Source organism: Scomber scombrus, chromosome 6 (assembly GCF_963691925.1).
Source record: "Scomber scombrus chromosome 6, fScoSco1.1, whole genome shotgun sequence".
Classification (NCBI taxonomy): domain Eukaryota; kingdom Metazoa; phylum Chordata; class Actinopteri; order Scombriformes; family Scombridae; genus Scomber; species Scomber scombrus.
The window spans coordinates 9,378,389-9,394,817 of record NC_084975.1 but is presented as its reverse complement, the minus strand read 5'-3'; the positions used below and the strand labels follow the sequence as shown (position 1 = coordinate 9,394,817).

The 16,429-nt window shown below is 39.4% G+C and overlaps 1 protein-coding gene across 1 annotated transcript; it reads left to right on the top strand.

Annotated features, from left to right (window-relative positions):
- The first annotated feature begins 230 nt into the window (after positions 1–230).
- chst6 (carbohydrate sulfotransferase 6) lies at positions 231–8,649 on the top strand. The gene is made up of 2 exons (XM_062421349.1): positions 231–363; positions 7,369–8,649. Exon 2 carries the CDS (start codon positions 7,450–7,452, stop codon positions 8,647–8,649), a length of 1,200 nt encoding a protein of 399 aa, XP_062277333.1. The 5' UTR covers positions 231–363; positions 7,369–7,449.
- The last annotated feature ends 7,780 nt before the right edge of the window (positions 8,650–16,429 follow it).

Genomic DNA, 16,429 nt, shown 5'->3' with positions numbered 1-16,429 from the left:
CGTAGATATCGGGTCCACAGACCTGTTGAGGCTTTCTAAACTTAGCCATGACTCAGCAGATGCCACAAAGACCTTCATAGGTTATCTCTCAGCATGGTGCCTCTGTCCTCCTCCTCCTGCTGGGACACTGTCAGCCCGCCCACCAGCCTCCTCTCTGTCTCTGACCACCAGCCCCCGCCCAGCCCACTGCATACACTGCCATTCAGCAAGCAGAGCCTCTGGCCACGTCTCAAAACTCCGCACCGCCGGACAGACTGTGGAGGTAACCGAGCAGCTGCGGACCGACGGCAGAGGAGCACCGCCGGGTGTGGGAGGATAGAGAGCACCGCGCACCGGCTCCGTGCCAGCCAGCACGACCCGAAGGTAAGATATTCCTGATACATGTATTGGAAAGAAAATAAACTCCCAAACAATCACCGCAGTGTTCAGGCTTTTCTTCTTCGGCCAGGACCGTTTTTCTTCTGTTCACGTTGGTTGGTGTTGGTTGGTGTTGTTAAGTTTCCGTGGGGCCGGTGGAGAGGAGCCAGCGGGCACATTTTGGGACAACGCATCAATAAATTCGTCTACAAAAAAAATACAGACATGCAAGTGAATTAGTGCGCTGTTTTGGTACTACAACCTCGCCTAAGCCCAAGTTTCATTCGGTTTCAAATAGTTTAACAGCACTGAGCCCCCCATGTAGACACAGGGGCTTCAGAACCCCTCATGAATCCCGTTTAGTACGGATTCAGACGGTAAAAAAATGAACCCAACAAATAGTTTTCTATATATTTTCCAACTGAAATTATTTTTGAATCATAAGATAATTCAATGATAGCCTACCAAGTACTCCTGGAGTGTCCCTGTTTGAAGCTGTAATAGAGCCTGTAAAGGAGGACAGGGTCATGCAGGTAATGTCAGCAGACGGCTCAGCATTATGGCTGAATTAAGTATCATGATATTGGTATATTGTATCATAATGCATCTAATTCATGTAAAATCACATTAAATACTCACAATGATACAGAATGCAGTATATTCCACTGTTAAGTATTTTTGTACATCAGGCAAGATTTTGTCATCAAATGTTAAATAACTGCATTGCTCAGCCCCAGTGACATATACCTGGCCTATAGATAACACTGTAGTTACATGTTACTGACATGACATGACTACATGATTCTAGAGCTGCATTAGTCGATTAATCAATTAGTTGCATCAATTTTTTTTATAATTGATAATCATCATTTTCTAAAATAAAAATATCCAAATTCTCTGATTCCAGTTTCTCAAATGTGATTATTTTCAGATTTCTTTAGTCCTCTGTCTCTTTACCAAACTTGTTTGTGTAGTGCACTTTTGGTGGGAACAGGAGAGGACATTAGAGGGCGTCTCCTTGGGCTTTGGGAACAACATTTTTCACCATTTTATGGACCAAACAACTATCAACTTAATTTTAGCTGAAAATAAGTAATTTCCTGTCAAAAGGGCTTGTTGTAGCATATCATATAATCAGTAACACTTTTTTATTACCAACTACACTGTGAAATGTTTAGCACACTTAAATAAAGACAGCTTTCAATCAGTTTGAGGATTCAGCTGTTGGAGGTTGTTGTTGAAGAAGACTGCCTGGCTGAGTGGTTTATTTATCCTCTGACACACCGCTGACACTCATGGCTGCTCCACACAGCTGCACAAAATCCTTAAACAACCCTGAGGAGCTTGTTGGGTTAAAATATTCCTTTATGCAGACAGCTGAGCACAACAAGCAGTTTTTTTGGTAACTGCATTTCAGAATAAGCAGAACAACAAAAGCTTGGATAACCTTTATACAGATGCAACATGCTATTCTATCCTGCAGGTTGATAGTTGTAACCTCACTATTTTTACCTTCAAATTTTTTTACCCCCATTGACTCAAATAGATATTTTTTTCACCGCCAATTTGAAAGAGCAGTGCCCATTGCATTGCAGCCCTTGTTGCTGCTAACCACAACTATTGTCATAATGCCATTTATATCACCACACGGACGTTTCTGCTGTTACCAGCTAAAACATCACTATGTGCAGACACCCCAACTAACCGCTGCTATAGTTTTGCATAGAGGCCTCAGATGTGGACGGTGTGCAGTCTGTACATGTAGTACAGTCATACATTTCAGGCTGCAAGCGTACATCTGCAAGAAGTCTACAGAGCCCCCCACAAACATGAGAAATTTACATTAAGTGGACCCCGCAGCTATAAAAACTAAAACTGCAGACTCCTACTGGAACTACAAAAAAACTCACCAGCTTCCCATTGATCTCTTGATAGTTGTGTTTGATTGGACAACCTTAATTGCTGTGAAAGGAAGCTGGGTGTATTACTCTGAACCACATGGGTGCTCCATTCACTGTGCCACCTTGACTTAACTACTGATTCATTGGAGTTGCAAGTCGAAATATTACAGTAAATTTTATTAGCTTAACTGTATATGTTATCGGCATTGTACATTACTTGCACAGGAGGAAGTGTTATAATTTTCTCAGCTGATAGACAAAAGGAATTCTCTGTTAATGCTTTTGAATTTGAGAGAAAATCTTTCAAACCCTTTCAAACTTCAGCTTCAACACACCACATTTGAAAGTGCTTAACACAGAGGAAGAACAAACACAATAACAGCAGCAACATTAATAATAAAAGTAATAATAGAAAAGCACATGGTCACATAAAGCGTAGAGCACATGGTGACAACAGCACACACCTATGGAGACTTCAGGTGAAATACCGGAGCTGGTTTTTATTCATTTTCATTAGGCACAGTTAAAAACCAGTTGAGACAGCAGGAGGGTTAAAAGCTAGGGAGTAGAAGTATGTTCTTAGATGATTCTTTAAAGTCTCGATAGTGGGGGAGAATTGGATAGGGAAGAGAATTTATACATTTCATAAACTTCCTTCTACCTTTATGGTGGATTTAAAGGTACTCTTGTTAATCATGAGGAGGACACATATACTGCGTGCTACATTTGCATTCTTTATGACACTATAGGCTTTAGAGGATGTTGGTATTTATTTATATTTGGCCACACTGGCAGTTTTACATGTCAGTGATCACAGTCATGCTCATGTTCGTACACACAGATGTCTACTGTGTAAGATTTGTAACAATGGACAACAGTGGGACCAAAGGGGGAAACTGCAGGCCGTCATGGTATAGCAAATGGAGCTAATTTAACAGCAGCAGCATTAGTGAGGATGGGAGGCGCTCCTCTGTTGCAGCCCAACATGTCACATGTATATGAAGCTGATGTAACTGTTCAGTTCTGCTGTGTTGTGCAACATTAATCCTGGAGTGTATTTTGATTTACTTTAATTTCCTCCTGCTGGGCAGACTGTTAAACAATCCGACGTGGTTTAGATTAGGGAAAGAGAAAGTCATTTAAAACCGCCTAGTACCTGAATCCAGTCCCAGTGGATCACAGCCACACCCTCGTAAAGAAATCCACTGATGAGGACTAGAACGGTCCCGCTGCAGACAAGAGACGGAGCCAAAAGTCTGAGATGCCCGACTGGCTGGATAACTTTAAAATGTAACAGCATCAGTGTATTGAAAGCCAAGAAATCAGTAATTCAGGATGCTTTTTTTTTTTTTTGGATACTTTTGACCTGATTTTGAGTGTGTTGTAATCTCTGCCTCCTAAAGCTATGATGTGAGATGCAGTAAAGTTAAACAACTGTGACTGGGTGAAATAAACCACTCCATTGGTCCAAGCAGGAAAGTTAAAAAGTTGTTCCAAAAAGTAAGTACAGGCCTCAGGATTCACTGAGTTTGCCTCTTTGTTTGCATCTTTCTTTCACATAATGTTAATGTGATGTAAAGCTTTATGAGATTTGGTACAAATGGTTCAAGTTGTGTAGGTATGTAATAAGACTGGAAGGTTTATTACAAAATCACCCACAGGTTTAAAAGGTATAGTAAGGGTGGATCACATTCAGTAAAATTGCCAGTGGATCACCTGTTTGGACGTGAGAGGATGTGATAAGATGAAACCTTTATGACGACCCAACAATATATGTTTTATTCTGCATAGGAGAGGCAGGACCCAATTATGGGGGAGAGGCGAGTAAAGAAAGAGGAGGAGGGATCTGTCATGAAGTCTGTTGTTTATTTTTGTTTCCTGAGGGTCTGAAGGTGAGGAGCTCATGTCGAGGCTTGTTTAATAAGCACAACAGATTATGGCTCGCTTGCTTGGATCACCTCAGCAATGATCTCGGTCTCACACTTGAGGTTTTGGAAGGACAGTCCTCTACAGCACTGTGTCTCTTTCTTCCTTTTGCAATGAATTCATTTAGAGGCCTAAGAAGCTTGTTGGGTTAGTATTTCTGTAGACAGACAGCCGAGCACAAAAAGAAGCTTCACTTAGCATGTTTTTTTTTTATAACTGCATCTCAAAATAAGCAGAACAATAAAATATTTAAGAACAATCTTTATAGAGATGCAATATGCTATCCTGCAGGTTGATATTTGTAACCTTCTTTTTTTTTTCCCCCAATTGACCGAAATATACATTTTTCCACCTTTAGTCCTCGTTGCTGCTAACCACCACTATCATAGTGATGTAGACAGCCACTTATCTCCACACATTTGCAATGAAGTTTTGCGATTAATTCATGTAGAGGCTGAGATTGACCACTGAGTAGGTGTTTTGGGTGTCCCTGCTTCTTATCTAATTTCTAAAAGAATTTCTGTTACAGTGGAGTCATGTCCTCCATTGATGGTCAAAAAGCTCTTTCCACCCTGAAAACCTATGGCCTATAAAGTTCGAGCTTATAGAAAAACACCAAGAATGTAAAGCAGTAACTGCATCACTGCAGACTAGATATGGATAAAACATCAAAGCATGGCAACATCATGATTAGATTATTCTTGACTATAAATTTTCTTTCTGTGACGCACACGCTCAGCTGCATCCACGGACATGCGCTCTTCTCTTTTCCACATGTGCCACATGTGGATGGAGAGCCTTTGGGTTTAATTCAGTACTTGTGGTTCTTCAGGTTCATTCTCTTCAGCTCACATGCATGTTATGACGTGATAAAGATGAAAGCATTCACATAAACTATGGGGTTGAAAAACATGAATAAAATAAATTAAAGTAATAAAAAATAAAATGCTTGAAATGTTCAAAATATTAACTTAAACCATGTTATCTAAACATTTTAAAAACATAATATGAAAACATATTAAGAGAATAAAAAGTAATATATGCACGTAAACTTGAAAAGCTCATTTTAAACCCATGCATTCACACTGCCCTGTGTCAGCTTAAAGAGATGCTTGAGATAAGAAATTATGTGTATTATTTAAAAAGCAATTTCCCAATCTCAGTGTTATCAATCTTCAACTCCTGCAACTCCTCTCCTGCAGCGCCGCCTCCTGTCTTTTTGCCAGTGCCTCCAAACCATACAACATATAAACCAACATATTGATAGAGATATGGGTTAGGGTTAGGGTTAGTATCCATTAATCAATAATACAGATAAAGGAAGCTATTCAAAAGAGCTTTATTTAAACTAATGGACTTTGTTCACTTTACAGGATATTAAAAATACTCTGTAAGAAGACCGCAACTCCTTTCAGGTATTAGTAAGAAATTAACAAATGAAAACTTTCCACATATTGGGAATGTGCTTTATAACCTGAAGAACAAAGTCAAGCCTAAACTTAGATTATTTGCCGTTGCATTGCACAAGTGTGATAGGGTCAACATGTAGGCTCTATAGTCACCTATCCCTTTGTCCCATTTCCTCCTTCCTTCTCTTAGAGTATCTACTTAGTGTTACCTGCAAATCAAGCCCTTTCATGGCTGAAGTGCAATTTCAATACAAACTGAGAGTGATATACTTTTTCAAAGAATGTGATGTGCCAGGAATTGGTCATGTGCAAACATGGACCAAGCCTACTTTCGAAACATGTATGTAATCTATACGTTTGTGTGTGACTGTGTGAGTGTGTTGGTGTTTAGGATGTTTATACAGTAGGTGACACCTGATGATGGTAGAGAATGAAGAAAGATACAGCTGACAAAAGCTAAGCTCATAACGTATCATCATAAAGCTGATGTTTACTGTCAGTTGCATGACAGTAAAACAAATACTGTTGAAAAGGGCCAGGCTGCAGGGTTAGCAGCAATTAGGACCCAGCAGTGACCTGCAACTGCATTGCTTCTGTCCTATATCTACAGTACTGCACTCACCATTATCCCCCTGGTGTTTTCCGGGAGGACATTACCAAAAATAACACAGTTAGTGGGAAAGCTGATCACTTTCCCACTAATGCAGCAGTGGTTCCTCTTGTCCAACACGCAGGATGGTGGGCCTGCATCTCTTAGTATAACATCAGTTAATGGAGGCTTGACTTCAACTGATTTGTGCTTTTTGACTTCCTTTAGAAGTCAGAACTTAACTAAAACTTGGCAGCAGACAAGAGTTTTCCCCACCATTGAGCCCAAAGTTGCGCTCTTATTGACAGAGGTTTTTGGTAACACATTAAATATTAGTATCTTAATGTAGTCTATGGTTCTGGAGAATACTTTTGGGATCATTTCCCCCCCTATGTCCTTATCTATCTATATCCTTTCAAAGTGTACGCCACCAATTTAATATTGCTGTCTTTAATATTGTTGGACTCACTTCAGCAGAATCTTCTTTTTTATGCATTCTATCTCAAAACCTGAAACCTACATTGCCCACAATGCAACTCAACTGCAGACAGTTGGGTTGGATAATCAGGTGTGTTACAGTGCATTCACACATATAGATACAAAGTAGTCTGCAGCCTCTTGGCTCTCATAAATATGTAGTTCTGTGTGTTGCATTGAGCACATCTTTAACATACTGAACTTTGGCTGGACAGTTGTCCTCTGATGAAAGCAGTGTACAAATGAACCCAACGATGTCGACAATTTGTTTCGTCCTAGATACATTCATGAAGACCTGACTCTGAATTACTGGGGATGAATATAATTATGAATTTAATTTACTTTAAAACTCAAAGAAAAGGGTAATGGAGATTTCGATTTTGTAGTTTCCAGGCTTTAGAACAGTCTTTCTGTAGACGGTCAGCAATGTGGACTGTTTCTTGTACAAACAACATTTTCATTAATGTTGTGTCTGGTTTTGTCTTCTCTGTTTTTATCAACTTTTAATCTAATTTGTGAGACAGGTGCTCTAATGATTTGGATACTACTGTTTTAGGATAAAATTGGTCTCATTTGCTAAGCGGTGCTTTCCAAGGAAGACTGTACATTTTGGAAACAAACATTTTGTGTTCAACATATCAATTTCTCTCTCTCTTTCTCCTTCCAATTAACCCTCTTATTCACATTCACTGTTCTGTCTTTCCCTCAGCAGAGGCAACACAGCTCCATAGGGGACAAAGAAGAGAAAGATTCACATCTAGCACCATAGAGCTGCCAGTGATCCCCAGCCATGATGCCCCGTTGCAGAGTGAACCTCAGCACCATGATCTTCCTGGTGATCCTGCAGGGGGCAGCAGTGGTGCTGTTCTGCGGCTGGTATGTCCAGCTCAGCCCCTGCGGCTCCGCCCCCTCTAATGGCAAAGTTCACGTGCTGTTGTTGTCGTCATGGCGATCAGGCTCATCCTTCCTGGGTCAGGTGTTCAATCAACACCCATCTGTCTTCTATCTTATGGAGCCCGCTTGGCATGTGTGGACCAAACTGCAGAAACCCAGTGCGAGAGCAGTCCGAATGGCTGTGAGGGATCTATTACGTAGCGTATTCCAGTGTGATTTCACAGTGATGGAGGCCTACCTGCCAGAGCACCACAACGTGTCCTCCTTGTTCATGTGGAGTCACAGTCGAGCACTGTGCTCACCCCCAGCGTGCCCTCTCACGCCACGCATCAAGTTCAGCAACCAGACTCACTGCTTGCTGGCGTGTGACTCTAGGGGCCTTGTGGGGGTGGAGGAGGCGTGTGGTACTTACAGTCACGTGGTGTTAAAAGAAGTTCGATTTTTTGAACTTGAATCCCTTTACCCGCTCTTGCAGGACCCAAGCCTAGACCTCCGCATCATCCATCTGGTTCGAGACCCACGGGCTGTCATGCGGTCCAGAGAGGAGTCAGCCAAAGCTTTCGTCAGTGACAATGCGGTCGTCTTGGAGCAGAGGAGCATTCCAGCAGCCGAGGTCCAGTATCAAGTCATGCAGGAGATCTGCCGTAGCCATGTGCGCATCAATGAGAGGGCCATACTGAAGCCCCCTCCCTTTCTAAAAGGCCGCTACAAAATGGTCCGCTATGAGGATGTGGCGCGAAACCCACTTGGGGAAATAACTGCCATGTATGACTTTGTAGGTCTGGACATGACCAAACAGCTGGAGGAATGGATCTACAAGACGACTCATGGAAAAGGTAAAGGCACCAGGAAAGAGGCCTTCAAAATCACTTCACGAAACGCTGCCGATGTCTCCCAGGCTTGGCGTACCTCGCTGCCATACAACAAGGTTAAGCGTATCCAGGAAGTGTGTAAGGGGGCTATGTCATTGCTCGGGTACAGGACAGTTAACAGTGACAAAGAGCAAAAGAGACTTGACATAGATCTGCTGGTGCCACGCGAACCTTATCAGTTCAGTTGGTTACCAGCCAAAACAGAACATCCCAGTAAAAGTTAAAACACAAATGACAGAGACATTATCACAGACACTACTGTGGACTGAAGTCTATATTCTATTCAGGCTTTATTGGCTGTATTAGTCTTTAGTGAGTGCTATCACAGACTGATTCCTCAACTCAGGGAACATTGGCATGATGTACAGGGTTAAAGCATAGATTCATGACTAATACACACCACACACTCAGTGACAGGGTGTAAGTGTGAAATTGACCATTCTTCACCTGATGTTCAGACACCACTCTAATTGGCAAAACCCAGTCTTTACACCGAATATCCCAAGGTGCAATTTGGGTGAGATGCATTGCAAAGTACCTGTGAACCTACCACAACCTAAATTTGCATGGCCACACATTCAATAATTGGATGAAAACATAAGGAAGCTGACAGATGATGACATGGTCCGGACAAACAAACAAAAGCACTGTACAGTCACTTTTTACTTTGTGTGCACAGTTTATGAATTTTGTAGACCAGGAGTCTAGTGCTGACAGGTAGACAGAATATAGTCAGCACATGCCACAGCACATGTTTCAGTCTGAAACATCAGTGTGTAATGGTCAGCGATTACCAGAGAACTGATGCAAATTTCCCTCCATTTGAATCCACATTGCTTTAAACCGGGCATCGTGCCAGTGTCCCCTGAAGGCCGGTTTATCCCAACAGAAGACTGTTGATCAGTGACAAGGTATGGCCAGTCTGAGGCCAGTAATGTCACTGAGACAGGAGGTTAGTTGACGTTATACGGGGAGGACAGGAAGCACACTTACATTGTTAGCCAAAATACTGCCAAGGTTTCGCTTCTCGCTTTATGTGCTGAATTTGAATAAGTGAAACAACACTTGTGTTGTAAAGCTGAACTAGGCAGAAATACACAACTAGAACTACTACAACCGAGACTGCAACGATATATCTTATGTTCCCAAATTCAGTTCAGCTGTCTATGTGGTCACTGTTTAAAATTATATAATGAACCCAACAAGAAGTAACAAATGAGAACTGAAGGTCAAATGTGATGTTTGCACCTCCATCTCATTACCCTTCTACTTGTGTTTAGGCATCTGAAATGTAAAACAAAGTTAAACATTTCTTCTCCCTGGATTATTTATTAAAGAGCATACAGGATTGCTGTTCAGTAGCCGCATTAAGATGTTTACTTAAACTGGCTAACTATAAATCTGCCTCCTGGAATCCCCCTTTTATTTATGTTTGTTTACATGAAATGCTCTCTTTTTTATCGATTGATTAATAACTGATTAATTTTATTTTTCATACACTAAATGGCTAGTGTTTTAAGTAGAATATGTTTGACAGTGATTAAAGATCAAAGCATGTAGTCAATAATAGAATGTTAAATCATGTTGATTTACATCTTCAGAACCTAATTAAAAAAGACAAATTAACTACAGTTAGTAGTTAGTATTCAGAATTTCTTACTGCTTTCTGTCAATATTGATCAATTATAAGTCTATAGAGAAAATGTCAAGCATCAAGGCAATTTCCCTTTAATCTGTCACATTATGAGTGTAGGCATCAATTATTGTTTTTCATGTGAAGCAGAACTGCTTAGACAATATATATTTTCCTCTTGTACATTTTGGGAAACCCGGGCTGTGTCCTAGTTGCACATTACAACAGAATAAAGAATACACTACTATGTTGTACTGCAGAATGTTGGGGCCCCATCATTGAGGGCTCTTTCTGCTCAAAGGCCCCTGGGCACTTGCCCAGATTGCCCATATAGTAGATCTGGCCATGCAGTTGGCAGTTAGTATACAAGCCATTAATGATTTTAATACATTTCAGTCAGTTTTGTAAAGCTGCTGCAACAATCCATATTTTATAATACCAATGGATCAAACTCCTATGTGTAATATGAAAGGGGCTGTTCATAGAGACAAACCCACAGAAACTTATGCAGTTCCCTCAGATTTATGTGGCATTTTATTGATCTTTCAGGTCTTTAGTTAATAACACAGGTATGAGAAAGAGAAAGCAAAATGTTTTTTTTCCCAAGGAAGCAAATTTGTTTTTGTTTCCACACTTTCCATTTTAATGACTAAATTTATTCCAGTCATGAGTGAGTCCATCAAACCTACACTCATAAAACAAGCAACTTTGGTGGGCACGTACACAGCTACGTGTATGTTCGTGGTATCCGTTTTTTAATAGACAACTGATTTCGCATTCAAATCCTTGATAAAAGTAGTTTTGTGGTATGGAGCTGGGACACGGCGCCGGTTTAGCTTTAGTGGTGCAGGAAATTAAAAACAGCTTGTCTTTGGGGAGGAGCCACAGAGCAGCTAGCATGGCAACATGTACAATGTGACTCTAATAAGAAAAGAGCGTATAAAGGGAAATTCCACCCTAAAGGACTGTTCAAAGATTGCTCATCAGAAATATAATACCACCAATATCCTGAAATGAAATGTGTAAGGATTATTCCGTTAGTGTCATTGCCATTTGCTCAATTTAACAGCAGCACTTGAATTGGCACAGTCAGTTGTGGTGATAGGGTCCTGTTGAAGTTAAATTATTAGGTTGACATGTCACAGTATGCTTTAAAAGAGAAACTGTCAGTAAGAGTTAACATTGCAGAAGATGAGAATCTGTGTTGCTGAGCTCTGTGTGTCTGCCAGAGACTTCTGCAGCATGTGGAACAGAGTGTTCACTGAGTACATTATGTTCTGTCAGTGTGTGTGTGTGTTTGTGTGTGTGTGTGTGTGTGTGTGTGTGTGTGTGTGTGTGTGTGTGTGTGTGTGTGTGTGTGTGTGTGTGTGTGTGTGTGTGTGTGTGTGTGTGTGTGTGTGTGTGTTTGAGGGAGAGTGCGTAAATACAAATGTATATGGATTTCCAGACAGAGCATTATATTGCATGCTGTCCTTGTCAGGTATTCCACTCGTTTGCATTAATGTGTGTTTGTAGCTCCCACACAAGTTTTCAAAAGAGAGAAATTAACTGAGCACTGTGTTCTTCTATCAGTGTCTAACAACAGTCTTTAAATTGTTATTGTTTGATATAAATCATCTTAGAGAGGGTTTTCCATCTCTGCTCCTTATCACTCACTTTTTATCCACATTGATATATCACCAGTAATAAAAAGCAAAAATGTGAATAAATATTCCTACATTTCCTATAAATTGATCAAATAAAAAAACAATGGAACATTTTTTGATGATTATAATAGATTTCATTCCACATAAAGGACCATACTGGTGTTGTTTCACGTTTGATCCCATTTGCTGCAAATCACACATTTTTCAAATGGAATTTTTAATGTTTTTTTCCTACATTGAAGGCAATTGTCTCCCTATATGTGCTTTGATTGTTTTAAAGTTACATTCTTACAGGATGATCTACCCCACCAGTGTCTGCATGCAACGATAATGAAAGATAATAATATGATTGTAATATTATTTACTGTATTGTATTTTCTCTGTTATGGAGCTCAAGCAAGTGTTAAATTCATTTTGATAATGCAGCAGCTGCCCAGAAGGAGACAAAACAGACAATCAGATGCTTTGGAAAATTGTTAGCAGTTATGAGAAGTCTGTGATTTGTAATATAATGGTGTAAAGGAGTTGTCCCCACCCCCAGCTTGAGACCCCTCCAGGGGGTGTTCGACACATATGTGTATGTTTTTGGAGGGGTGGAGGTTTCTCTAAATTCCTCAAACAATCTGAGGAGTTCTCATTTTTTTCACAACTCAGATATTATACAACAAAGTCAACAGTGAATCACTTTAACGGGTACAACTTGTACGAACACCAATATGATCATTTAACTTACGGACTGTGGTACTGAGGAGTGACGAAATAACACCAGTGAGTTGATTTTTTCTGCTCTGTGATGCTTCAGCCACACCAGGACAAGTTTCCCTAAAGTTGCCGCTGATTTCATAAAGTGCCTGAACATGTAACTCTACGTGTCCCTATACAATGTGAACGATAAGAAACACTTTATTGTCATGTTTAAACAACATGTTGTGCCTTTTCTATTAGACTTGATGCTGTTTTAGTTTGTATGCAGAGCCAGCTGACAGTGTTGGTGCCTGACGGAGGGTTAGCTGACAGACCTGTTCTCGTATTTATCTGAAAATGATTTATGAAGCAGAAACTTTATGGTACTAATGACTGCAATAAATATGTACATGATACCTTTGCCTGTTTTTATTCTAATGCCCTTAACTGAAATATGGTTATAGACACTTTACTGACCCCTCAGTTGTGTGAAGATGACATTAGTTTCTCACATTAGTATAATTTACATCAGAGCACCATCTGCTGTCTGGATCCAGTAAATATTGCTTACTAGAATCATAACAGGATTGTACTAGTGAGCAGGCACACTGATGAAATAGTTAATACTGAGGATGGATCATTTAAGAAAGCTTTTATATATTAAGTTATTACATTATTTATTTATTTTTAAATAATTGGGATTATATTGAAATATTACATTTAACAGTCACATTTTTTTTCTAATTAACTGCAACTCGATAATTTCCTTAAGTTCCTAAGAAACTTTTTAGTTTAAGCTCAGTATGCTTCAGGAGAAAATATTGTACCTTTTTATTCCACTATATTTATCTGACAGATATTTAGCAGATTTAAGTCCCCTTCCACCCCAAAAAAAAACAAAAAACACTAATGTGGAAACTTGAAGCCTGAAAATGGACTTTACATTGAAGCAGATCTAGCAGTGAATCTTTATAAATGAGCAATAATTGCATATTTATAGATTCATTATATCATTACTATATTAATAATAATACCTCAGTATTTTACTGAAGCAACATTTTAAATGCTTGATGTTTACTTGTTACTGTATTTGTATTACATGGCATTGAAACTTACTCAAGGACTCAAGCATGTGAATACCTCTTCCACCACTAAGCACTGCTTGTGTAATGTATAGGCTATGTCATAGTTGTATGCCATAGTTATGTGCTATTTAACAAAAAACTGTGTAGTTATATTTGATGACAATGTAGCTGGATACTATTCCAAAGAGGAAGATCACTGAACCAAATTGTCTGTGGGTGTGTATGTTAAGCCGGTGTAGCTGATGGATGGCTGGATGGCACACATATGGATTATTAACTCAGACTACGTCAGCAGAAAAGCTCAGCAGAGACTGTTGTATCTCAGACACACTCTTCCAACAGTTTCATTAACACTATCCTCACTTCATCTATAACAGTTGCACAGCTGCACATTGTCACTCTGAACCACCGCACACCACTTTGCATCACGGTGAGCCAGTTCCAATCATATCTCATCTACCCCACCCTGTTCACCATCCAATTCCAGCTGTGCCCTCTGGGTGGCGCTACTGGTCTTTGTCCACCAAAACAACCTGGTTCAAGAGCAGCTTTTCTACTGCTGCCAAAACAGCTGTGAATTCTGCCTCTGAATTGGTTGTCCTTGCATCTTACACTGTGACACATGCAGCTCTTCAGTGTCTACTTAAGAATATTGTAATTATAATTCACTGTTTCAGTAGGCCTATGTTATGTCTGCCTATATGTTGACCAGCTGACACACTGTAGTGAGCATTTCCCCCATGCTGTACTGAAAACAAATTCCCCTACGATTATTACTACTACTATTACTACTATTACTACAAAACATTAAAGGTGCATTGTGTAGAATTTAGTGGCATCTAGCAAAACAGACTTAGCAGAAATTGAATATATTATTCATAAATATGTTTGAATTAGTGCATAATCACCTGAAAGAAATTATTAAAATGATCCACTTACTTTGAGACACCCAAATGGGAAAATCTATTGCAGATTATATGTATGTAGACTTAATGAGACTCAGGTATTGATGGCACAATATTACTGTGGGTTCTAATATTAAAAAATGTCTGCAACATGAAACTTAAGGCTGTGAAATACAACAAGTGTTGGCTGAGTCATATTGGTTTCTTTTTACAAAAATATGGTCATAACTCTACTATTATAAAAATGACAATTTATCTGAGGAAGTGATTTATATTCAATGTGACATTTTACGAGTTAGAAAATATGTGCTACTGAACTTGGGATATGTTATTTAAAAATAAATAACTGCAGGTGAAACTGGAGCAAACGGGCACTTAGAACAAAACAGGAAATGAGTTGTTTGTTCCTTCAAAATAGAATCTATCATTAACAATTGGACTATGAAGGGTTTTGGACTCTTACATGATGTCGAAATGGTCTCTGAGACCTCTATGGGGTCTTGGCAGATGTAAACAAAATTGGTAATATTCACTTTATTAAAATGTTCATTCTAAAAATTAGATGAGAAAACGTGTCAATTCCTGAATTAATCACATATAACCATTTTTGTTTGTTTTTCTTGCTTGTGTTTTGCAGCTTTAGGAATCCAATGCATGTGCATTCTCTAAGACTGTGAGTATGTGCTCTTGTTCATTGGTGGTGGTTGCACCATAACTGGCCCATTATGCAAATGTAATGCACACACAGACAATGATGCTGTTGAATGCAGAGCAGAACATCTGGGACTAATGGCGGATCTCCCAGCACACATTTATGAGAAAGAAGAAGCTGAATGCTAAATTTCAAAGAGTTCTCTACACGGCCAGGATGCACCTTCTTTTTTTCTTTTTGCCTACAGCAGTGACATTTAAAGATAAAGAATATCAGATTCCACATTAAAAACAGTGTGAAATTGCCTATAATTATATTGAATGGATCCCTAAACTCCCTGAAACATCACTGAGCCTCTTTATCTTGTAAGGACCACTTAGCTGGATTTGGCAGTTTATAGCTGAAAAACATTCAGACAGAAAATAAGCTGACCAGGTGATAAGCAATAAGGAAACATAGATATTGTGAAAAGAATAACATGAATTTTGTAATTTCTTTTAGTAAACTCGTGACTGCTGACAGCTTACTGTCAGAGTGTCAATACATTCTGAGAGGAAGCAAGAAATAAACATAAGACAACCTTAAAGGAAACAGTATATTTTGGGAAATGGTTAGGAGTAATGTAAATGCTATTTGTAGATAATTGGCTATAACATGCAGAAGTGCTGGTGTGGTTGACTGAGGTACATGTTTTTAAAGCACTTTATACATAAACTATTCATGTTAATATGAGATGTTTGGAGAGCCTGGTAGTCTACAGGCTCTCAGGTGTGTTAAATGTACTCGGTGTAAATACATTTTATTACTGTCATGTTGAAAACATGCTGCTTCAGCAACTACGTTTTTATTTTGAAAGATGTGTAAGGAAATGTCTCTTTATTCTTGTTTAACATTGATATCCAAGCCTGCGAGGAGGACAAAAGTAAGATAACTGTAGGCTTACACTCATCTCTCACTTCCAACACTGCCTTTAAACACTGAAATTAGTCTGTAACATGCCATCACATAGTTAGAAGACGCTCCTCTCCTCCTCTCTCACCGGTCGCTCAATAACGTATAACCGCAGAGCCAATCCGCGTCTTCATTTGCTGATGGAGCATCACGCTGACTAAAGTTAGCCAGAATGAACCACACTGTGGCCGGAAGTTAAGTCATTTAATTTCAAGATAAAGCCCAAGAAGGCCAGTGGAAACCATGATTAAATGAACTAAATGTTCAGTGTTTGGGAATACAACATAGCCTATTGAAAAAGAACATAAATAGCCTAGTGAGACTGTTCAGAAATGATATATGCATATTGCAGTCCAACATTTTCTCTTAGACGTATTTGACACAGAAAACATAAACATGACCCAAAGATGTAACATTTTGCAAGAGCGATGTAGGCTGATATAAAGAA

What these genes read in the sequence shown, in the direction of transcription:
- chst6 (XM_062421349.1), top strand. Translation starts at nt 7,450, where the DNA reads ATGATGCCCCGTTGCAGAGTGAACCTCAGCACCATGATCTTCCTGGTG.